Below are 24,143 nucleotides of genomic sequence, written 5' to 3' on the forward strand. Positions count from 1 at the left end.
ATCTGAGCCGTGTCTGCGACCCACACCACAGCTCACAGCAATACCAGATCCTTAACCCACTGAGCAAGGCCAGGGATCGAACCTGCAACCTCATGGTTCCTAGTTGGATTTGTTTCCGCTCCTGCCAAGATGGGAACTCCGACATTGATATTAAAAAAAAAATCTCCCCTAGACTACATTTAGAATGGGTACATAGCAAGGTCCTATGCAAGTACAGGGAACTCTATCCAATCTCCTGGGATAGACCATGATGGGGAATCATATTTAAAAAAAAAAAAGAATATATGTATATATATATGTGCATCACTTTGCTCTACAACAGAAATTGGTACAACATTGTAAACCAACTATATGTTAAAAAAAAAAATTAAAAAGTCCCCTAGAGATTCTGTGTAGCCAGTATGTCTGGAATCACTGCTTTAGATAGAGAAAGGGGAGGTGGAAATGGAAGACTCAGGTGAAGATTATGTCAAGCCATGCAGCAGACGGAGAAATGATCAGTTTGTAATACAAAAAAACACATCGAGGGAAAGGATCAGCTCAGGTTTGGGGAAGAAAGGAGGCAGGGAGAGGTCTGGGTGACGGAAAGGCAGAGCTGGTTGAGTTCAGGGTTGTGGTACTCTTCAGGTGTGGGTTGTAGAGTCTACTCTTTGAAATAAAGATGAACTCGAGCCTGAAGCCGCTTCCAAGCTCTTCTCAACCCAGGGTTGTCCCGAATCAGTAGGATGGAGTGGCCAGCAGGGTAGGTAGCCAGGATGATTTTGCATAAAACATTCCAGAAACTGTTGATGCCAAAGACGTTGGACATATAGAGAAGAAGAGCGACAGCATTGAAAATGTAGAGAATGAGAAAGTAGCTGATGGCTTTGATGGCCCCCATGTGAGCCTCCATGCTGGGGTCCCTGGAGCCAGTGGTACTTGCTCTCCATGTGCTGGGTGTGTCTCTTGAGAGAGAGGATCAGCAGGGTGGCTGCGAGGATGAACATGGTCAGAGGGATGACGATCCCCGTGTTAAAGAGAAGAACCAGGTCGATCACATTGGTTTTAATGAAGTAATTTTTCTTCGTGGAGTTGAAGGAGGGGATAGCAGAAGAATTGTTACAATGCACAGTGTAGACGTTTTTGAGGAAGAATCCACTATGGCCCAAGGAAATAAACACTGACAACCACAGAAACCAGGGCATCAATCCAGAAATTCTCCACTTCAGCTTAAGGAAAAGGGGGTAGGAGAAATCAGCAATCTTCACAAAGTAGAAGAAGCTGAGCCAGGCAGCAAACCAGAGGCTACAGTAATTGAAGAACAGGAAACTTCCTTTGAATGTATCATACACAGTGTCTTGGTTGTAAAAGCTTGGGGATGTTGAACTGAAGTTAATTTCTAGCATCGTGAAGCTCTGTAGAGCTATTCTGGACACACTCAGGAAAAGCAGGATCTTGCCAGTTGTGGAAATTTCCTTATTCTGAATCCATTCCGCTGTATTTATAGCTGCAATGAACCCATTTGCAATGATACCAATGATGCATTCAGCGCTTATAATGATTAAAATTAAAATGATGTGAGATGATAATTCGTTTTCTGGGGGACTGCTGGTTTTGGTCATCCTGAGTCGTTTCTCTTCTTTGTTGTCTGGAGAAAAAAGTCTCCCTAGCATTTGATGGGCAGATCTGGGATAGCTCCCACAATTCATGTCACAAGAGGAAGTAGCTGATGCATCATTTCCAAATCTATTCCATTTGTTTATTTTAGAATTCTTAGTTCTAAATCTGGACATGCAAATGATGGATTTGTTTGTAATCCTCTCCCATGTCCTTTTGGATGTGTTGGTGTGTTAGTTCAAACATGGGGCCCAGGGAAGAACTTTAGACACTCCTTTATAAACCACTGACATGATTTTGAGAACTATGTTCTTAACTAGATCCAATTAAGTCCAACATCTGTCCACCCAGTCACCATTTAATTGAGTTTCACTTGTGACCTCAGGGAAGTGACTGAAAATGCTAATAACTTGAAATAGATACAGTTCTTATGTACCAGGCGCTGTGCAAACCCTATGTATGTATTACAACATTTAAGCCTTACAACAGCTCTATGAAGAATGTACTTTTATTATCTCCATTTTGCAGATGTGGAAACTGAGGCTAAAAAACTCATCCAAAGTCACAGAGAGAAAGCGAGAGAGGGGGTGAGGGGGAGAGAGAGAGCTGAGAGTCACACCTAAGTCACCTGGTCCCAGAGTCTTGGTTCTTAGCGCTACGTTACATTACCTACACTTGTGGATCCTTTTTCCTTTTTTAACATATAATTGATTTTCAGTGTTGTGTCAATTTCTGCCATACAGCAAATTGACCATATATATACACATATGTATATACAAATACATATATAAAGAATATATATATATATATATGCTCTTTTTCTCATATTATCTTCTGTCATGTTCTATCCCAAGAGATTGGATGTAGATCCCTGTGCTACATTCTAAATGGAATAGTTTGCATCTACTAACCCCAAACTCCCCATCCATCCCACTCCCCCCACCTCCTCCTTGGCAATCACAGGTCTGTTCTCTATGCCTGTGAGTCTGTTTCTATTTCGTAGATAGGTTCATTTGTGCCACATTTTAGATTCCACATATAGGTGATATGATATGGTATTTGTCTTTCTCTTTCTGACTTACTTAGTATGAGAGACTCTAGTTGGATCCATGTTGCTGCAATGACATTGTTTCTTTTCTGTGAGCCAAAGATTAAATGCGGGGTTGGCCTAACTGTTACATTTTTTTTTTTTTTGATAGTCTTTCATGATGTCCTCACTACTTAAGGAAAGAAAAATTGAGCTGAAAAAACAAAAACAAAACAGAACCCATCTGTGAGGTGCCCTTTTTATTTTATTTTTTCACTTTTTAGGGCTGCACCATGGCATATGGTAGTTCCCAGGCTAGGGGTTGAATCAGAGCTGTAGCTGCTGGCTTACACCACAGCCACAGCAACAGCAACTCATGATCCTAGCAATGTCTTTGACCTACACCACAGCTCATGGCAACGCCAGATCCCCCATCGACTGAATGAGGCCAGGGATTGAACCCAAATCCTCATGGATACTAGTTGGATTTCTTTCCACTGCACCACAATGGGAACCCCCTGTTTTTTTTTTTTTTTTTTTTTTTTTTTTTTTACTACTCACACAGAAAGCTTTACTTCTGATTCTTCTGGTCACTAAACATGTGGGTCCCCCCTCTCCCCCACAGCATGCAACACCATTTTGGTGCCCTACAATTGAACTCAATTCTGACACTATCTACCTGGAGATAACATCAGATTCCACAGGCTAAGGGCTCAGCCACTGAAGACTGCCCTGCATTTCAGATGCCAGTCCCAAGTCCAGATTGTCAACTGTGCTTCTGACTTCTCAGCTATAAGTTAGAGGTTTCTATGACACACACCTTGGGTCTAGTAATTTGCTCGAGTGGCTCACAGAACTCAAGAAAAAAGTTTATTTACATTTACTGATTTATTATAAAAGGATATGATTCAGAAGAACATCCAGATAGAAGCAATGTATATAGAGAGGTATGTGAAAAGGGGCACAGGGCTTCCATGCCCTCTCTGGGGTGCCATACCCCCAGCACCTCATGTGTTCACCAATGAGTGAGACTAGGAAGGTTCCAATCTGTATTCACAGTGGTTCCCCTGCCAATTAGTCCCTGTCTTTAGGTTTGGTCCAAAAGTCACTTTGTTAACATAAGACATTTTTGTTGATCTCATCACTTAGTAAATTCCAAGTGTTTTAGGAGCTCTGTGCCAGAAAAGGGAACAAGGGCCAAATGTATTTTTTTCTTTTTTTCTTTTCCTGGCCATACCTGTGGCATATGGAGGTTGCCACAGCAACTCCGATCTGAGCTGCATCTGCTACCTACACCACAGCTTATGGCAATGCCTGATCCTTCACCCACTGTGTGAGGCCAGGGATTGAACCTCCATCCTCACAGAGACAAAGTCAGGTTCTTAACCTGCCAAGCCACAATGGGAATTCCTTTTTTTTTTTCATATTTTTTAAATTAAAAATCACAATATCACAATAATAAAGCAAGAAGACATGGATTTTCAGGGATAAATATTTTTAACAAAATAAATTACTTGAGAGGTTATATATATACACACATACACACACACATATGATTGCACACATGTGTGTACACACAAACACACGTTAACCTTTCATTTAAAACAAATCACTAGGAAAATAAGGCTTGAAGGAAAAATTCCTTGTTTCTTTACAAGGTAGGCAAACCAACATTAGTGTGAAAATAATATCCTAAGTTACCTAATCTGTTTTGGAATATCAGAACTCAAAGAGGGGCAGAAAAACATCACTTTTATTCTGAGGCAGTTGTTTCTGATGTAAAAGGTAAGCACAACACACATAATGACAAAAAGAGAGGGTTGGTGAGTGAGATGGCTCTGAAAATTTCCATAAAATTTTATTTTCCCTTAGGGACTTCTTGCCTTTTTTTTTTTTTTTTTTTTTTAAGAGCCACACTGGAGGCATATGGAAGTTCCCAGGCTAAAGGTCTAATTGGAGCTGCAGCTGCCAGGCTACACCACGGCCACAACAATGCTGGATGCAAGCCACGTACACCACAGCCCATGGCAATGCTGGATTTTTTTTAACACACTGGGCAGGCCTGGGGATCGAACCTTCATCTTCATGGATACTAGTCAAGTTCGTTCCTGCTGAGGCACAATGGGAACTCCAGGACTTCTTTTAAGTAAGGAAACAATTTAAGGATTTTCTGCCTGATGAGCTGTATTAGACAAGTTATATATTTTACCGTCTCATCTTTACCTCTCCATTCCTGAACTCCAAGAGAACTCTCCTGTTTCTCTTGAATACAATATAACAAACAACTGTTGCTCTCTGCTTGTTTCCACTCACTTGTTCAAGTAGGTGGTCTGGAGCATCTTGGGGCCCCTGACTTGGTTTTCAAGAGGATTTTTCTTGTGCCAGGCTTCCCTCCACATCCGTGGGCCAGGCTTCTAAGGGTAAGAGGGATAACGGGACACACTAACTGCACTTTGGTGTCTCTCTCCTCATTTGTTTTGTGATCTGTGTATGTGGGTCAGAAAAAAGAATTTTCTATATTCAAAGCGAGGTGAGGAAAAGACAAGGTTATTGAGGCAAGAGATGCTATTAACCCAGCAGGCAGACTTCCTGATAATCAGGGAGAGCCTATCCTGAAGAGAAGGAAGAGTTTAAGATGAGAGACTCAGCTGGCACAGGGGGACGACTTCCTGATAAACAGGGAGAGCCAGACCTGGGATGCATGGTCCTGACTGTTTTTATAGGAGAGGACTCAGGATATACCTGCTGACCTGCTGATTGGTCGAGGAAAGAGGGGGTCTTACCATACACTTGCTGGTTGGTTGTGGGTGTATAAGGGTGCCTATAGGGGCAGGGTGAGGAGTGGGTCACATACCTTTCCTAGTAGGAGGCAGGAAGGAGTAGGCCAGGTTGCTCAAGGTGGGGGAAGGGCAATTATAATAAGACAGGTGGGGCCATGATAAGGGCCAGAGGTTTGTGTTCTAGCTCATTGAAAGGGCTGTGAAGTCCAACAATTTGTTTTGTTCATCACTGTATTTTTTTCAAATAGAATTCACATTGAGTGAATTTGAAGATCAAATTGGCTTTATTCAGTGATTTATGAATAGGGCAGTATCCCATCTAGCAAGTAGAAAAGAGTTCTGGGGAGCTGTACAAAAAGGAAGAATTTTGTAGATAGAAGGGAGCACAAAAAGGGAATTTCTAGCTAAGAGTGGATTGTTTCAGGCAAGGTCACTTTCCTTTGGGGCGGGGGGAAGGGTCTAGCAGGCAGATGACCTCCTTAGCACTGACCAGCTAATTCCAGGTCAATCGGTTCCTGGGAGAGGCTGAAACTGAAACTAGGTCAGATATTAAGTCTTGGCTTGCTAATGTGGGACCTAGGCTCCATTTTGGGCTTGTTTCCTTTTAAACGACTGTATCTCAGTCCTAAATCCTAATGCACTGCCTGACTCCCAGGAGGTTGACACATAGATACTAGTTAGTGAATGAATGATGATGAGACCAGGGAATCCTGAGTTTTTTTTATCATGAAAGACATGCAGATAAATGGAAGTTGCACCACCTTCTAAACCTTGAACTCTTGCAGATCCAATGTCCAAATCAAGTGTGGGAACATGAGAACACAGCTATCCTTTGAGCTTTCTGTGAGAGAAACACTGGTGGGAGACAGAACAAAGGAAGGGACACAAGACTGGAGAGACGTCAGGAGGGGCTGGGCTTCACGGTGGTGGATGCTGCAGTGAGGTGGTGGGCATGGAGCAGGGGCCATGGACTTCATCAAATGCATTTTAGAAGAGGCTCTGCTTGCTGCAGCTTCTGGCAGTTTGCTCCTTGCCATGGAAAGAAGACAATTGTTGATGTGGATTTCCTATGGACGGTCTGAAGTGGGGATGAAGTAACCTTTCTGGGTGGAGAGGATGATCTTTTAAAGTAGAACCCGTGGACTAAGACCGAAAAGGCATATCCTGTTTGCTAAATATAGCCTGTTGTATTTACATGTACTTCTAACCAAGAAAAAAACTCATGAAGAGAATTGCACCATTAAGGACAGAAAGAAGGGCTTTAAAAACCCAGTTTATTTGAAGTTCCCGCTGTGGTGCAGTGGGTTAAGGATTCATAATTGCTACAGCTGTGGTGTAGGTCAGGCTGAGGCTTGGATTTGATCTCTGGCTGGGAACTTCCATATACTGTGAGTGTAGCCAAAAAAGAAAAAAAAAAGTCCATTTTCTTTGGTTTTATAGACACACACACACACACACACACACACACACAGTTTTTAGGGTCTCACCCATGACATATGGAGGTTCCCAGGCTAGGGGGAAAATTGCAGCTGTAGCTGCTGGCCTTCACTATCCCACAGCAATGCAGGATCTGAGCCGCATCTACAACAGCCTACACCACAGCTCATGGCAGTGCTGGATTCTTAACCCACCGAGCAAGGCCAGGGATCAAATCCACATTCTCATGGATACTATTTGGGTGTGTTACTGCTGAGCCACAATGGGAACTCCTGGTTATATTTTTAACTTATTATTTCTAAGTAGTTTTTGATGTGAAGATGCAATAGTACATAGAATACCCATATGCACTTCATCCAGCTTCCCCTAATGTTCATACCTTACATCCCATGGCACAATGATGGAAAGTAAGAAATCAGCTCAGTTATAATACTATTAGCTAAATGTAGGGTTCATTGGATTTTTTCATTTTTAAACTAATGTCCTTTTCCAAGGTCTAATGGCAATTGCTTTTAATCATTATGTCTCTTTAGTCTCTTCTAGTCTGTGATGCCTTCTTGGTCTTTAATTTTTTCCTTTCATGATCATGACCCTTTTGAAGAATACTGGTCGAGGATTTTGTAGAGTAGGTCTTGGCTTGGGTTTGTCTCATGTTTTTTCAGGATTAGACTGGAGCTGTTTAATCCCTTTCCCAACCCAATCCTTAAATCCTTGTTTGCTGTCCCAATACTTTGGCTCTTTTTAGATGCCATATAATTGGTTTCATACATTATATAGCCTTTTGAGCCTGGCTTCTTTTGCTTCATGAAATGTATTTAAGGTTGAACCGTGCTGCTGTGTGAATCAATAGTTCAGCCACGCTTATGGCTGAGAAGTATTCCATGGTATGACTGTATTAGTTTGTTTATCTATTTTCTTTCGAAGGACATCTGAGTCACTTAATTTTTGGCATGCTAAGTGATAAAGCTGCTATAAACATTCCACACATGTTTATATTCACACAAAGTTTATATTTCACTTGGGTAAATTACTAGAAGTAGGATTTCTGAATTATACAATAACTTTGCAAGAAGTTTAATTTTGTAAGAAAACTATTTTCCAGAGTAGTCATACTATTTTTCACTCTGCAAGCCATGTATGAGAGTTCTACTTGCTCTGATCTTAACAAGCACCTGCTATTGTCAGTGTTTTGCTTTGTTTTTAAATCATTTAGAAATATGTGTAATAATATTTCATTGTGATTTTAATTTGCATCTCCCTGATGACTGGCGGTGTTGAACATCTGTTCATATGCTAATTGGACATAAATGTATCTTCTTTGGTTAAATGTTTAAAGATTTTTGCCTATTTTTTTTTTCAAATAGAGGTGTTCTCTTGTGGCACAGCCCGTTAAGGATCTGGCATTGTCACTGAAGTGGCTTGGGTTGCTTCCGTGGTGCAGGTTTCATCCTTGACCTGGGAACTCCCACATACTGAGAGTGTAGCCTCCCCTAATCCCCCCCCCCCCAAAAAAAAAAATTGAGTTGCTTGCTTATTGTTGAGTTTTTTGTTTTGTTTTATTTTGTTTTGCCTTTTATGGCTGTACTTGCAGCAATATGGAAGTTCCCAGGCTAGGGGTCGAATCGGAGGTACAGCTGCCAGCCTACATCACAGCTACAACCACAACACCACCAGATCCATGCTATGTCTGCAACCTACACCTCAGCTCATGGCAACGCTGGATCCTTAACGCACTGAATGAGGCCAGGGATCGAACTTGCGTCCTCATGGATACAAGTCAGATTTATTTCCGCTGAGCTACGACAGAAACTCCTAGCTTTTCATTTTCTTAACAATGTCTTTCACAGAATGAAAGTTTTAAGTTTTGATCAATTCAATTTATTAACTTTTATGCTATAAAGTATGCTTTTGGTCTTATATTGAAAAACTCTTTCCTAGGCTGAAGGCCACAAAAGTTTTCTCCCTTGTTTTCTTTGAGAAGTTTTATAATTTTACCTTTTACATTTAGGTTGATGCTACATTTCCATTTAATTTTTTTTCAGTATGTATAGCAGTATTCTATTTTATTTTTAATTGTTTTTTTTTAATTTTTTTATTTTCCCACTGTACAGCAAGGGGGTCAGGTTATCCTTACATGTATACATTACAATTACATTTTTTCCCCCACCCTTTCTTCTGTTGCAACATGAGTATCTAGACATAGTTCTCAATGCTACTCAGCAGGATCTCCTTGTAAATCTATTCTAAGTTGTGTCTGATAAGCCCAGGCTCCCGATCCCTCCCACTCCCTCCCCCTCCCATCAGGCAGCCACAAGTCTTTTCTCTAAGTCCATGATTTTCTTTTTTGAGGAGATGTTCATTTGTGCTGGATATTAGATTCCAGTTAAAAGTGATATCATATGGTATTTGTCTTTGTCTTTCTGGCTCATTTCCCTCAGGATGAGATTCTCTAGTTCCATCCATGTTGCTGCAAATGGCATTATGTCATTCTTTTTTATGACTGAGTAGTATTCCATTGTGTATATATACCACATCTTCCTGAATCCAATCTGTTGATGGACATTTGAGTTGCTTCCATGTCCTGGGTATTGTGAATAGTGCTGCAATGAACATGCGGGTGCATGTGTCTCTTTTAAGTAGAGTTTTGTCCGGATAGATGCCCAAGAGTGGGATTGTGGGGTCATATGGAAGTTCTATGTATAGATTTCTAAGGTATCTCCAAACTGTTCTCCATAGTGGCTGTACCAGTTTACATTCCCACCAACAGTGCAGAGGGTTCCCTTTTCTCCACAGCCCCTCCAGCACTTGTTATTTGTGGATTTATTAATGATGGCCATTCTGACTGGTGTGAGGTGGTATCTCATGGTAGTTTTGATTTGCATTTCTCTTATAATCAGCGATGTTGAGCATTTTTTCATGTGCATTTCCATTTAATTTTGTATAGAATGCAAGGAATGTGCGGAGGTTTTTGCTGGGCTTTTGTTTTTGCTTTTCACATATGAGCAACCAATTGTTCCAGAACCATTTGTTCACAAAAATATTCTTTCTTCATTGAATTGCCTTAGTACTCTGGTCAAAAACCAGTTGTCTCAGGATTTCCCATTGTGGCTCAGTGGGTTATGAACCCAACTCGTATCCATGAAGATGTGGGTTCAATTCCAGGCCTTGCTCAGTGGGTTAAGGATCTGGTGTTGCTGTGAGCTGTGGTGAAGGTCGCAGATACAGCTTAGATCCTGAGCTGTTGTGGCTGTGTGTGGACGGATAGCTGCAGCTCCGATTTGACCCCTGGCCTGGGAACTTCCATGTGCCCCAGGTATGGCACTGAGAAGTGGGGGGGGGGGAAAAACCAGTAGTTTCTATCCATGCGGATCGACTTCTCAATTGTCTCCTCTGTTCCATTGGTCTGTGTGTTTATCCTTTTGTAAACAACACACTATTAATTATAATAAATTTTATAAGTGTGTAAATAACTATAATAGATTTTGAAATTAGTGTGACTGTGAAATTTGTTCATGCTTTTCAGAGTTGTTTTTCTGTAAGTGGAACTCTGGAAAAAAAAAGGGGAGAAGATTTTTTTCTTCTACAGTAACAACCATAGCATTCCTTTTTCTCTCTTTTTTTTTTTAATTTTAAGTTTTACTTTTTTTTTTTTTGGCTTTTTAGGGCAGCACCCATGGCATATGGAGGTTTAATTGGAGCTACAGCTGCTGGCCTGTGCCACAGCCACAGCAACACTGGGTCCGAGCTGTGCCTGTGACCTACACCACAGCTCACGGCAAGGCGGGGATCCTTTTTGTGTTTTACTGTATTTTTTTTTTTTTCCCTCATAACCCACTGATCTAGGGCAGGGATCGAACCCACACTCATGGTTCCCAGTCGGATTTACTTCCGAGGCGCCACAATGGAAGCACCAACCACAGCGTTTCAAAGGAGTGTTTTCCTGCTGTGGTTTCTCTTTCCTGCTACAGAAACTGCCACATCTTCGAGTCTTCGGTTGGACTGAAGTGAAAAAGCAGAGGACATTCCCTTCTTTCTTTCTTTTTTTTTTTTTGTGTGTGTTTTTATCATACTAACGCTAGGAGCAAATGGTAATCTAGACGTATTGCAAGATCGTGAGAGTTCACATTTCACATTTATTACACTCTAGAGATCCCCATAGCTGATCTTTGCTTTCTTCATGGCACAATTACCATTTGCAATTGGAGTAAGCTCTGTGTTTCTTTTCTCCCCAGTGTGGGTGCTTATGACTCTCTTAAAGTGATTCCATGAAAACATATTATGTGGCCAATTATAGTTTTGATATTAATAGTATTTTTGTATGAAAACTACAAAATTTTTATTTATTTTATTTTATTTGCTTTTTAGGGGTGCATCTGCAGCATATGGGAGTTCCCAGGCTAGGGGTCAAATTGGAGTTGCAGCTGCTGGCCTGCACCACAGCCACAGCAACTCAGGGGCTGACCCTCATCTGCAACCAACACCACAGCTCACAGTAATGCCAGATCCTTATCCCACTGAGTGAGGGCAGGGATCAAACCCTCGTCCTCATGGATACTAGGATGGTTTGTAACCCTCTGAGCCACAATGGGAACTCCTATAATATATTTTAACTAAACTATAAAAAGGATTCTATTCCAGGACTCAGAAATGACCATTGTATTCAGTATTATTTATTTATCTAATTTCTACGTTTTATTTTATAACTGTAAAGGCCATGAAAGAATAATAAACATTGTGTCCCAAATAAAAGCTCTTGAGTTGTATACTTGGCTCAGATAAGCTCTTAAAAAAATAACTTCTTTTTGACCTTTTACAGCTCTTAAAATTCATCTTGAAGTCATTTTTAACATAGCAAGCAATGCTTAAACCAGACAGACATTTATCTCTAATATACTAAAGTATGGAAGTGAGTGGTCTGCGATGGGTGGTAACTCTGTCCCACCAGGTCCTCAGAGACAATGCTTCTTCCAGGTCATTGCTCCACCATTAGCCTCAGATTCAGGATGGTAGCATCTGCAGTCAAGGGGGTAGAGTGGAAGATGGGCAAAAGATGAGACAAAAGATGTTGACATGACCCTAAAGTAGGACTCCCATACACCACAAAACAGTGATTCTTGCATATCACTGGCTGACTTTATAATCTAGTGCAACATTTGTCTGCAAAGGAGGCTTGGAAATGGAAGTCTATTGTAGGTAATTATGTGTCCTAGTTGAAATTCTTTTACATTGGATAAACAGAAAAAGGAATATTGGGGAAAACTAGCAGGGTCTGCTAGAATCATAATATGTTAAAACTATGAGGTGAATTCAATTTATTAATATTCTATTTAGATTTTTGCATTTATATACTTCAGATTTATTTGAACTTTCCTTGTACTCTCATTATTCAGGACATAATTACTTCATAAATGAGTTGGGTAGCTTTCCCTTCTTATTTTAGTCTCGAAAACTGTTTATTTAAAATAAGGATTATATTTTCCTTGAAGATTTGGTAAACCTCATTTAGTAAATCTCCACTATATCCACAGTTATTGCATCCTTTTTTCTTTCTCATATTGCCTGTGTCTTTTCTTATTGCCTACTATTTAGAGGTTTGCTTCTTTAACCAGATTTCTCACCCTCATGTAAAGATTCAAGTCTAGGAGTTCCTGTTGTGGCTCAGTGGTTAACGACTCCAACTAGGAACCATGAGGTTGCAGGGCTTGCTCAGTGGGTTAAGGATCCGGCGTTGCTGTGAGCTGTGGTGGAGGTCGGCAGCTGTAGCTCCCATTCAACCCCTAGCCTGGGAACCTCCATATGCCGTAGGTGCAGCCCTAAAAATAAAATAAAGATTCAAGTCTAGGTTTTGTTTATTCTCTATTGTTTCTTTGATTCTTGCTGCATTAATTTCATGAATTATGTTTTGTTTTCTATCTTCTTTTAGTTTAATTTTGTTACTTTTTTAGGTTTCTTGAGTTGAACACCTTCACAAACTTCTTTTCAATTAAAAATTTTTTTAAAAATAAAGATGTATATACATTTATCGCTAAGTACCATGTTACTTGAACCTGTATAATTTGATGTGTAGTACTTCCATTGTCACATGTTTTAAGTATTTTGTAACTTCCTTAATGATTTTCTCCTGAGAATTTTTGAAATAGGAAACACACTTTTGAGCACGTAGATATGACAGGATATAGAAATGAAACACTTAAAGACATCTTAAAGATCAATGTTTGTAACTATCACAGGTTTAAAAAGGTAAACACTTAAGGGCATGGCGTGTTTTATGTTAAGTAGGTTTCTGACTGTGTCAGCTTATATGATTATTGACTACACTGGTTGGGTAGAGTGCCCTGGCCAGATGAGGCCAAGATTAACATCCAGTGTGTGAGTTCATAAATCAGTTTCTCTTTGTTCCTGGAACAGCTAATCTCAGTTAGTAATGTTGTAAACAGTTACCTGGACACAGGAAAAAAATCATGTAACTAGATCGCATAATTTTAGTTGGGTTTTTATTCAATGTATGCATAGTTTAAAGAGTCATATTTCTTTTTTTTTGCATTTTAAAATTAAACTATAGTTGATTTACAATGTTATGCAAATTTATGCCATATAGCAAGGTGACCCATATATGTATCTCTATACTGATTTCCATGGTGGTTGTACCAATTTACATTCCCATCAACAGTGTAGGGGGGTTCCCTTTACTCCTCACTCTCTCCACCTTTGTTATTGTAGACTTACTAATGATGACCATTCTAACTGGTGTGAGGTGGTACCTCATTGTAATTTTGATTTGCATTTCTCTAATAATTAGTGATGTTTATTTAGCATTTTCTCATGTTCCTACTGGCCATCTGTATGTCTTCTTTGGAGAAATGTCTCCTTAGCTATTCTGCCCATTTTTCGATTGGGTTTTTTGTTTTTTTCCATTGTTGAGTTATATGTATATTTTGGATTTTAAGCCCTTGTCAGTTGTGCAATTTGCAACTATTTCCCCATTCACTGAATTCTCTTTTCATTTCTTATGGTTTCCTTTGCTGTGTAAAAGCTTGAAAATTTGATTTGGTCTCATTTAAAAAAAATTTTTGTTTTCTATTGCTTTGGGAGACTGACCTAAGAAAACATTTGTATGGTTGATGTCAGAGAAGGTTTTGCCTGTGTTCTCTTCTGGGAGTTTGATAGTGTCACGTCTTATATTTAGTCTTTATTTTATTATTATTATCTTTTTATCTTTTTTATTTTTTATTTTTTTATTATTTTATTTTGTACAGCAAGGAGATCAAGTTATCCTTACATGTATACATTACATTTTTTCCCCCCCACCCTTTGTTCTGTTGCAACATGAGCATCTAGACATAGTTCTCAATGCTACTCAGCAGGGTCTCCTTGTAAATCTATTCTAAGTTGTGTCTGATAAGCCCAAGCTCCCGATCCCTCCCACTCCCTCCCCCTCCCATCAGGCAGCCACAAGTCTATTCTCCAAGTTCATGATTTTCTTTTCTGAAGAGATGTTCATTTGTGCTGGATATTAGATTCCAGTTAAAAGTGATATCATATGGTATTTGTCTTTGTCTTTCTGGCTCATGTCACTCAGTATGAGAGTCTCTAGTTCCATCCATGTTGCTGCAAATGGCATTATGTCATTCTTTTTTATGGCTGAGTAGTATTCCATTGTGTATATATGCCACATCTTCCGAATCCAGTCATCTGTTGATGGACATTTGAGTTGCTTCCATGTCCTGGCTATTGTGAATAGTGCTGCAATGAACATGCAGGTGCATGTGTCTCTTTTACGTAGAGTTTTGTCTGGATAGATGGCCAAGAGTGGGATTGCGGGGTCATATGGAAGTTCTATGTATAGATTTCTAAGGTATCTCCAACTGTTCTCCATAGTGGCTGTACCAGTTTACATTCCCACTAACAGTGCAGGAGGGTTCCCTTTTCTCCACAACCCCTCCAACACTTGTTATTTGTGGATATTTTAGTCTTTAAGCCATTTTGAGTTTATTTTGTGCATGGTGTGAAGGTGTGTTCTAGTTTCATTGATTTGCATGCAGTTGTCCAGCTTTGCCAGCACAACTTGCTGGAGAGACTGACTTTTCCCATTTTATATTCTTGACTAAAAAGTCTTATTTCTACATGGCTTTTTACTTAGGAAAAAAGAAAAAAAAACATTCTGTTTTCCCTTACCATTGCAGTTCCTATACTCAGAGGAAACCATTTTCATTCCTTTATCTGTTAGGTTTGATATTTTTCTCCATGTCTCTTAAGTAACATACCTATTCTGCTACCTTTTGATGTTTTTCCCCCAGTTTCGTGAATTTTTTTTGATGTCCCAGTTTGGAAGATGAGGATTTCGCTTTATTTCATTCTCCACACCCCAGCTTACTACACACACTCACAATACTTTCTAGCTTCCCTGCTCCCCATATACTTATAATATTAGTTAAAATGATATTCAACATCTACATAAGTATGACCATGCAAATACAATTTGTAGTTGAGTCAGGTCATGCCCTGTAATTACTTTTGTTTCAGAGGCATCTTTTTGTTTTCCTTAGAACAACAAAAAAGATTTTCGTTGTTTAGTTTTTAGAAAATATTTGTCACCCACTCATTCCAAATGGGACCCTAATCTTCCAAATGCTCAGCCACATCAGATGTTCTGTATTTTTTAGATACAGCCCTTTGATCCTTTCTACTTGCTCCGGCCGGGACTGGTTCTTTCTAGGCCTGCTGCTCACCTGCTGTTGTAGACTCTCCTCTCCCCATTGTCCTGGTGATGCTCTTTGCTTCTGTCTTATGGTGATTCCATTTTCACATTCCCATGTTTTCTTTTTTTTTTTTTTTGGTTGACTCCTATTTTCGTGCGGCACATAGCTTCCTGAGAAACGATTGTAAAATTTAATTAACAGAAATCTCAATTAAAATAGTCATGAGGCCAGCAGGGGGAGCTGTCACACCCCGTGATGATAGAGCCCAGCAGGAAGAAGAAAGACTTTGTCTTCTTTTCTGGAAAGAGTTTGTTCAATGAGAGATATCTCAACCAATGACAAACTATAGCCTCTGTTTACTATAGTCTTACCAACTTCCTTCCCCCCTCCAACAAAGAGTTAGCCTCTCCATTTTTGTGGGGAACTTGCACGTGGCACATCATGGTTGCAGACCCTGATGTGTAATTCTTCTCTAATCCTGAGTAAATCATTTTTGCTGGAGAAATAACAGATGGTCTCTTTGTTTTAGGTCGCCAGGAGATGATGGGAGATACTTTTTATTTTCTTCCAGATTTACATGCTAAACATACCTTTATTCTCACTTCCTGACTAATGGTATGGCTGTGAATAGAATTCTAGGTTGGGACATATTTTTCTGTGGAATTTCTTCCTGTTTCAAGGGTTAGTGTTGAGGAGTCTAACCCCAATCTTGTTCCCCTGTGTTTAATTTACATTTCCTTCTCTGGAATCATGAATAATCTTCTCTCTGTCCATGGTGTCCTGAATTTTCATGAAGATGTTTTCTTGTTGCATGCCAATTTTACCTACTGGATTGGGGTTTTAATCTGAAAATTACGTATTCCAATTTGGGCAATCTATTGATCATTTAATGGTTCTTCCTACTTCGTTTTCTCTCTTCTCTCTTTCCTGATTTCCTCATGTTCAGTGTTGGCCTTTGAAATTTTTCCATCTCTATTGGATTAGGAAGATGTGGTATATATACGCAATGGAATACTACTCAGCCATAAAAAAGAACAAAATAATGCCATTTGCAGCAACATGGATGGAACTAGAGACTCTCATGCTAAGTGAAGTAAGTCAGAAAGACAAAGACAAATACCATATGATATCACTTTTATCTGGAATCTGCTATATGGAGCAAATGAACCTTTCCCCCAAAAAGAAAATCATGGACTTGAAGAATAGACTTGTGGTTGCCAAGGGGGAGGGGGAGGGAGTGGGATGGATGGGGAACTTGGGGTTAATAGATGCGGACTATTGCCTTTGGAATGGATAAGCAATGAAATCCTTCTGTGTAGCACTGGGAACTACATCTAGTCACTTATGATGGAGCATGATAATGTGAGAAAAAAAAATCTATACTTGTATGTGTAACTGGGTCACCATGCCGTACAGTAGAAAATCGACAGAACCCTGTAAACCAGCTATAATGAAAAAATCATTATATAAAAAAATAATTTTTGTCCATCTCTTTAGCATTGTCTTCTGATTTCTGGGAGATTTCTTTGACTTTGCTTCCAACCATCCCATTTATAGTGTTTTCATTTTCACTATCATGCCCTTGTCTCCCCTCTGAATGCTCCTTTATAATAACGTCCATTTATGGCTACATGCATGGAGGTACTATTAATTGTCTTTTCAATGTTCCATCTTCCTAAATGCTATTTCCTGTAAGTAAATGCCTCTTTTGATTTGGTCTTTGTATTTCTTGGTAAAGATTTTAAGCAGCTATCTGTTAATTTTCAGATGACTTTCTGTATGAGTGGGGTTCTCTTAGTATTTGTGTGTCTGAATATATTTTTATTTTTCTCTTATTTTAATGAGAATTTTATGATTTAAAAAACAACTTTTTTCTTAGGACTTCGTTAGTCTAAGTACTTCTTAGTCTCTTGTTTCTGGTATTATTCTTGATGAGAAATACAGTTATTCTTTAGTAGTTATCCTTTTTAAATTATATTTTGGTAAGTTTTAACATGATCTGTTTTCTTTGGTTTACTACAGTTTTTCTACTATGTGTCTAGTTTGGACTTTTATTATTATTATTTTTAATTTGTCCTGCTCGTCATTTAGAAGGGGCTCTAGATATTTCATATGTTTAAAACTGGAAAACTTTCAGAAATGATGTCTTTAAGTCCGTCTCTCAGATTTTTCCTCCAATGTCTTCACTGAAATTATTATTAGACGTAGCTTCTCTTTACAGTTATTTCAAGTTTTTAATATTTTTGTCGTCTTATTCATTCCATATAGGCTAATCATGTAATTTATCATGCAAATGAGACACTTTGGGGAATGGAAAAAAATTTTATAATTATTAAACCTATATACTTATTTGAATATGAATTTATTGGCTGGAACATTTTAATTTTTTTTTGTAAACTAATAAAATAGTATTTCAAACAATCTTTCTAAAAATCACACATCCTGGGAATTCCTGTTGTGGCTTAGTGTCAACAAACTCAGCTAGTATCCATGAGGGTGTGGGTTTATCCCTGGCCTCACTCAGTAGGTTAAGGATCTGGCATTGCCATGAACTGAGGTGTAGGTCACAGATGTGGCTTGGATCTGGTGTGGCTGTGGCTGTGGCTGTGACATAGGCTGACACCTACAGCTCTGATTCAACCCCTAGCCTGAGAACTTCCATATGCACAAGTGTGGCCCTAAAAAGAAAAAAAAAATAACAAAAACAGTTTTCCTGTTGTATATTCATGTACTTTAATTAGATGTTTAGTCATATTTATTTCTAATATTCTGTCACTGGCATTTTTCCGAATAATATAAATTTCAGTATTTTTTTCTCTCTCTAAAATTGCCTGCAATATTATTCTAAGTTGCATTTTATGGCTAATACATTTGAAATTGTTGACACCTTCGATTTCTTAGTAGTTCTCCTCTGACTACTTAGAAAATTGTCTCTATAGGTGCTGAGATAATTAGTATGGGCTGAGCAAACTCTGTTAAAGGGAAGGTGTTCTCAGTTCTAACATTTTTGGAACTGAATTATGTAAATATTTTGCCTTCCATTCAGAAAAGCTTTCTTCAAAAATACTTTATAAGATAAAACTTAAATATGTTTCTCTTGTCCATGATTCTTTTGAATGCTTCACAAAATTCTGTGTACTTCTAGTCCTTAATTTTATTTCATTGGGTGAATGTATACTTACCCAATCAAGAATTTTACCTCAATTAAAGTACTCTTTTCTAGAGTTGAGACAGTGTAAAGAATAATTTTTAAAGTTTGAAATGAAATCTTCTATGCGATTGAGTACTCATGGTTTATTTATTTATTTATTTCTTTTGTAGGGATAGACGCCAATGTTTTCCTTTTTTTAAGTTGTGTTTCAATCATAGTAATTTACAAAAAGCTTTAAAAGCTGAAACATTTTTTGCTCCATTTGTTTAATATTTTGATTATATATTTCCTCTGATTTTTCACACCAGTAATCAAAATTTACAGAAAATTGCTTACCAAAACATTTAATATAATTGTAGGCAACTTAGTTTCATTTATAAAGTAGTTCTTTAAAGATTCAAACATATCTAAAGTATGACTGATGAGAAGGAGCAAAGGGAGAAATCGTGTATAGCCATGTTGAAGTGTTTTTAATATTTAATATGAGATTCATCTTACAAATTTTGTGAGTTCCTCTGCTTATATAAAAATATTTGCAAAGTTTAGCAACTACACCTATTTTGATTGGTGAAGTATCTCAGTTTGTTTGAAAGCTATTTGAATTGTATTTGTACCACAAGCAATTCTAATTATCTTTCACAGATTTCTTAATTTAGTGAGAATATTAGGTTATTTTTTTTTCTCTTTTGTCCTTTTAGGGCTGCATCTGCAGCATATGGAGGTTCCGAGGCTGGGGTTGAATTGGGGCTGTAGCTGCCGGCCTACGCCAGAGCCACAGCAACACCAGATCCAAGCTGAGTCTTCGACCCACACCACAGCTTACAGTAATGCCGGATCCTTAATCCACTGAGTGAGGCCTAGGGATCGATCCCGCAACCTCATGGTTCTTAGTCGGATTCGTTTCCACTGCGCCATGATGGGAACTCCAGAATATTAGTTTTTAATGTGACAGTGTGCTCCCCTAAAATTTGTGTTTGTATTATTAGCTATGGAACAAATAATTTTATCTGCAATGTTTACCTTTTTAAATGAGTTTCACACCAGAATATTAGCTATTTCATCTTCAGTAGAAAGAACTTCCCCAAAGCTTTCCTTGTATTTCATGGATCAGATGAACACAGTCTAACCAGTATTTGAAATAACCAAATTTTTCACTTGAAAGGCTCTGATAAAACTGAGATTTTTATTATTGGGAATTTTTTCTTCTACTAGTGGACCCAACATATTGATAGTTTTCAGTTCTTTTTTGGTATGTAGGCTCATAAAACTTGAAATTGAGAAGGTAAGCCTTACTAAAGGAATTTTACTTCTTCCTTTCCTATTTGGATGCCTTTTATTTCTTATCTAGTTGCTCCAGTTAGGACTTCTGTTAGTATGTTGAATAGAAGTGGCAAGACTGAACATTCTTATATTATTCCTGACCTTAGAGGAAAAATGTTCATTTTTGTTTTAAACCATTGAGTATGACATTAGCTGTGGGTTTGTCCTATATGGCCTTTATTATGTTGAGATACATTTCTTTTATACCTAGTTTGTTGAATTTTTTTATCACAAATGAATGTTGAATTTTTTTCAAATGCTTTTTCTGCATCCATTGCGATGATGACATATTTTTATCCTTTATTGTGTTAATGTGCTATATCCCATTTATTGATTTGCATATGTTGAACCATCTGTGCATCCTAGAGATAAATCCATTCAATCATGGCATGTAATCCTTTTACTATATTTTTTTAAACATAGCAAACATGGTTTGCTAGTATTTAGTGGGATTTTTGTATCCATGTTCATCAGAGATATTGGCCTATAGTTTTCTTTTCTTGTAGTGTCTTTGTCTGGCTTTGTCGGAGCTTTGCTGGGCTCATGAAAAATGTTTTGGAAGTGTTCTCTCCTCCTCAGTTTTTTGGAAGAGTTCAAAAAGAAGTGGCATTATTTATTTAAAAGTGTGGTAGAGGAGTGCCAGTTGTGGCTCAGTGGTAATGAACCTGACTAGGATCCATGACAACATGGGTTCGATTCCTGGCCTTGCTCAGTGGATTAAGGATCTGGCATTGCTGTGAGCTGTGGTGTAGTTTGACCTCCAGCCTGGGAACCTCCATATACTGAAAGTATGGCCCTAAAAAACATAAATAAATAAATAAAAGTATGGTAGAATTCACCAACAAAGCCAATTGATCTTGGCCTTTTCTTTGTTGAGAAGTTTTTGATTACTGATTCAATCTCCTTACTTGTTATTGGCCTCTTCAGATTTTTTTTCTTTTTCTTTTTTTCGAGATTCAGAGTTTATTTATTGGTTTTCTCATAAATCCACTTAGTCTTATGCATAAAATTATGATTTGGTGTATTGTCACATGCTTTCCAGGTGTTTATCTAAATGAATCTTTTTTTCATTTTTAAAAGTTTTATTGAACTATAGTTGATTTACAGTGTTTTGATAATTTTTTCTGTACAGCAAAGTGATTTGTATATATGTATATACATATATATTTGTATATATATACGCACACACATTCATTCTTTTTCAGATTCTTTTCCCATATAGATCATCACAGAATATTGGATAAAGTTCCCTGTGCTATCCTGTCCCGTTTGGTCAGTAATTCCATATACCGCAGTGTGTGTGTGCCAATCCCAAACCACCAGCCCATTCCGCCCCCCACACCTATCCCCTTTGGTAATCATAAGTTTGTTTTCCAAGTCTGTGAGTCTGTTTCTGTTCTGCAGATACATTCATTTGTATCCTTTTTTAGATTCCACGTGTAAGTGATATCACATGATGTTTGTCTTTCACTGTCTAACTTCACTTAGTATGATAATCTCCAGGTCCACCCGTGTTGCTGCCAATGGTATTATTTTACTCTTTTTATGTTTGAGTGATATTCCATTGTGTGTGTGTGTGTGTGTGTGTGTACACCACACATCTTTATCCCTTCCTCTGTCGATGGACATTTGACTTGCTTTCATGTCTTGGCTATTGTAAATAGTGCTGCAGTGGACACTGGGGTGCATTATGTTTTCAAATTATGATTTTCTCTGGATAGATGCCCAAGAGTGGGATGGTTGGATCATATGGTAGTTCTATTTTTAGTTTTTGGAGGAAGTTTTTGATTACTGATTCAATCTCCTTACTTGTTATTGGCCTCTTCACATTTTCTACTTCTTTGTGTTTCAGTCTTGGTGAGGTTCTAGAAATTTATCCATTTTTTCCCCCTAGATAATCTAATTTGTTGGCATATAGTTGTTCATGGTTGTTTCTCGTGGTCTCTTAAATTTCATGGTAATAGTTATAATATCTCCTCTTTCATTTCTTCTTTCTTTCTTTTTTTTTTCTCTTTAGGGTTGCACCTGTGGCAAATGGAGGTTACCAGGCTAGGGGTCAAAATGGAGCTGTAGCTGTCAGCCTACACCACAGCCACAGCAACATGGGATCTGAGCCACATCTGTGACCTGCACCACAGCTCATGGCAACGCCAGATCCTCAACCTACTGAGCAGGGCCAGGAATCCAACCCGCATCCTCATGGATACTAGTTGGGTTCATTTCTGCTGAGCTACAACGGGAACTCCCTCTCCTCTTTCATTCCTGATTTTATTTGATCTTCTCTCCCTGTTTTCTTAGCATAATCTAGCTAAAGGTGAGCAAAACGAAAGGTCATGTTTCTCTAGGAGAGGAAGGAAATGCATCTTCTCCACATGTACATACCATCATCTTTAGGTAAAGTCTTTTCAAAGTAACACCTAACTTTTGAAGTAGTTGTTGTGGCTCCCACAGCAGATTTAGGTCTATGGTTTTCAAGTGGTCGGCAATACTATTATAACCCCCATGATAGATGCCCAATGACAGCAGATATATTCATTACCAAATTTCTTCTTCTTTTTCTTCTTCTTTTTTTGTTTGGCTGTGCCTGAAACATGCAAAAGTTCCCAGGCCAGGAATCCAACTTGTGCCACAGCAGAGACCCAGGCTGCTATGATGATAACACTGGATTCTTGACCCAATGTGCCACAGGAAAACTCCCAATTACCAACTTTCTTGAGAAATGAAAATTCAGTCTTAGCTTTGTGGAAAATTCAGTATTATTTTTTTATCATCATACCATACACCTTGTTACCTTAAGCTCATTATGCCAAAAGGTTTATTGGAAAAGTGGCAAATGATAAAACAAAAAAGTAGGTGTAAGAGTTCCCACTGTGGTGCAATGGGATTGGTGGCATTTCTGGAGTGCCGGGACGCAGGTTCGATCCCTGGCCCAGCACAGCTGGTTAAAGGGGAACACCGTATGTCATGGGGGCAGCCCCCCAAAAAGTAGTTGTAGATTTACACTGTACAGAAAAATGACAAAATAGCACAGCAGGAACATTCAGACCCCTTTCCACTTGCTTTATGGCAGAACTGCTTGGCCTCTATTTCCTGTACATTTTTCACCTAATGTATAATTTCCCATCCCCCTCACTATTCTCACCAACTGAGGGCCTGAAGCCTGCATGCAAATTTCATGCCACAGCATGATGCCTCTATAAAAGCTCCCAAAGGTGGAATCTGGAGGGCTTCCAGGTGGGTGAACATATGAGGGGCTTGGAGAATGTAGCCCTGGGAGAGGCATGGAAGCTCTGCCCCCCTTTCCTCCTATCTTGTTTTACAGCTGTCTTCCATCTGGATGTTCGTCTCTTATCTTTGTCATATCCTTTTATGATAAACTGGTAAACATGAGTCATTCTAGCAAGTTAATTGAACCTCTGCTTTATGGAGGATGGATCGGAAGCGCAGGTGGCAACATGGCCTTGGCATTGGCATCTGTAGTTGCAAGGGAGGAGTCTTGTGGAACTGATCCCTTAACCTGTGAGATTGGAGGCTGCCTCTTAGTAGATTGTGTTAGTATTGAGTTGAGTTGTAGGACACCCAGCTGGTGTCACAGAGAATTGCTTGGTGTGGGGAAAGCCTCACACATTGGGTGACAGAAATGTTCTATGTCCATGTGATAGTGGTGTGACAATAAAGGAGACACACAGGAGAAAAACATAGTAGGGAACACCTGGGTTTTTCCCTACACAGGTGAAAAACTGAGTTTCCCCAAACGTACAGATAATGGCAAGTGGAGCTGTTGTGTGCACACAAAAAAGGTAGGGTTTGAGGGCTATGAACAAAGCACTGGTGGTAACTCTAACACTTTTTGCTGCAGACTCTGGCAACTTCACCCTTGGGGGGGGTGTCTCTTGGCATGCAGGGGCACTCTGGGACAACAGCTATCAACCAAGAGTGGGGGTGGGACCATGGAAAAATATCCCAACTCTTTGTCCTTCAAGGGGGACAGCTTCAGAGATCCCAGCATACTTGGGTTCCGATTGTCCACGGCAAAACCTGTTTATCAGCTCACACTGTATTTTTCTTCCATTTCCTGTCTCACTTCCTCACTGAAGGGGAGATTCCAGTGTTGGATGCAATCCACCTGCTGT

General features: G+C 39.0%; 1 protein-coding gene across 1 annotated transcript; it reads right to left on the reverse strand.

Annotated features, from left to right (window-relative positions):
* Positions 1-643: 643 nt before the first annotated feature.
* Positions 644-1,601, reverse strand: TAS2R39 (taste 2 receptor member 39). The gene is given in 2 exon segments (XM_047763860.1): positions 644-919; positions 921-1,601. Coding segments are annotated over 2 exon segments (957 nt in total).
* Positions 1,602-24,143: the final 22,542 nt, after the last annotated feature.

This window comes from Phacochoerus africanus, chromosome 16 (genome assembly GCF_016906955.1).
Source record: "Phacochoerus africanus isolate WHEZ1 chromosome 16, ROS_Pafr_v1, whole genome shotgun sequence".
NCBI classification, from domain to species: domain Eukaryota; kingdom Metazoa; phylum Chordata; class Mammalia; order Artiodactyla; family Suidae; genus Phacochoerus; species Phacochoerus africanus.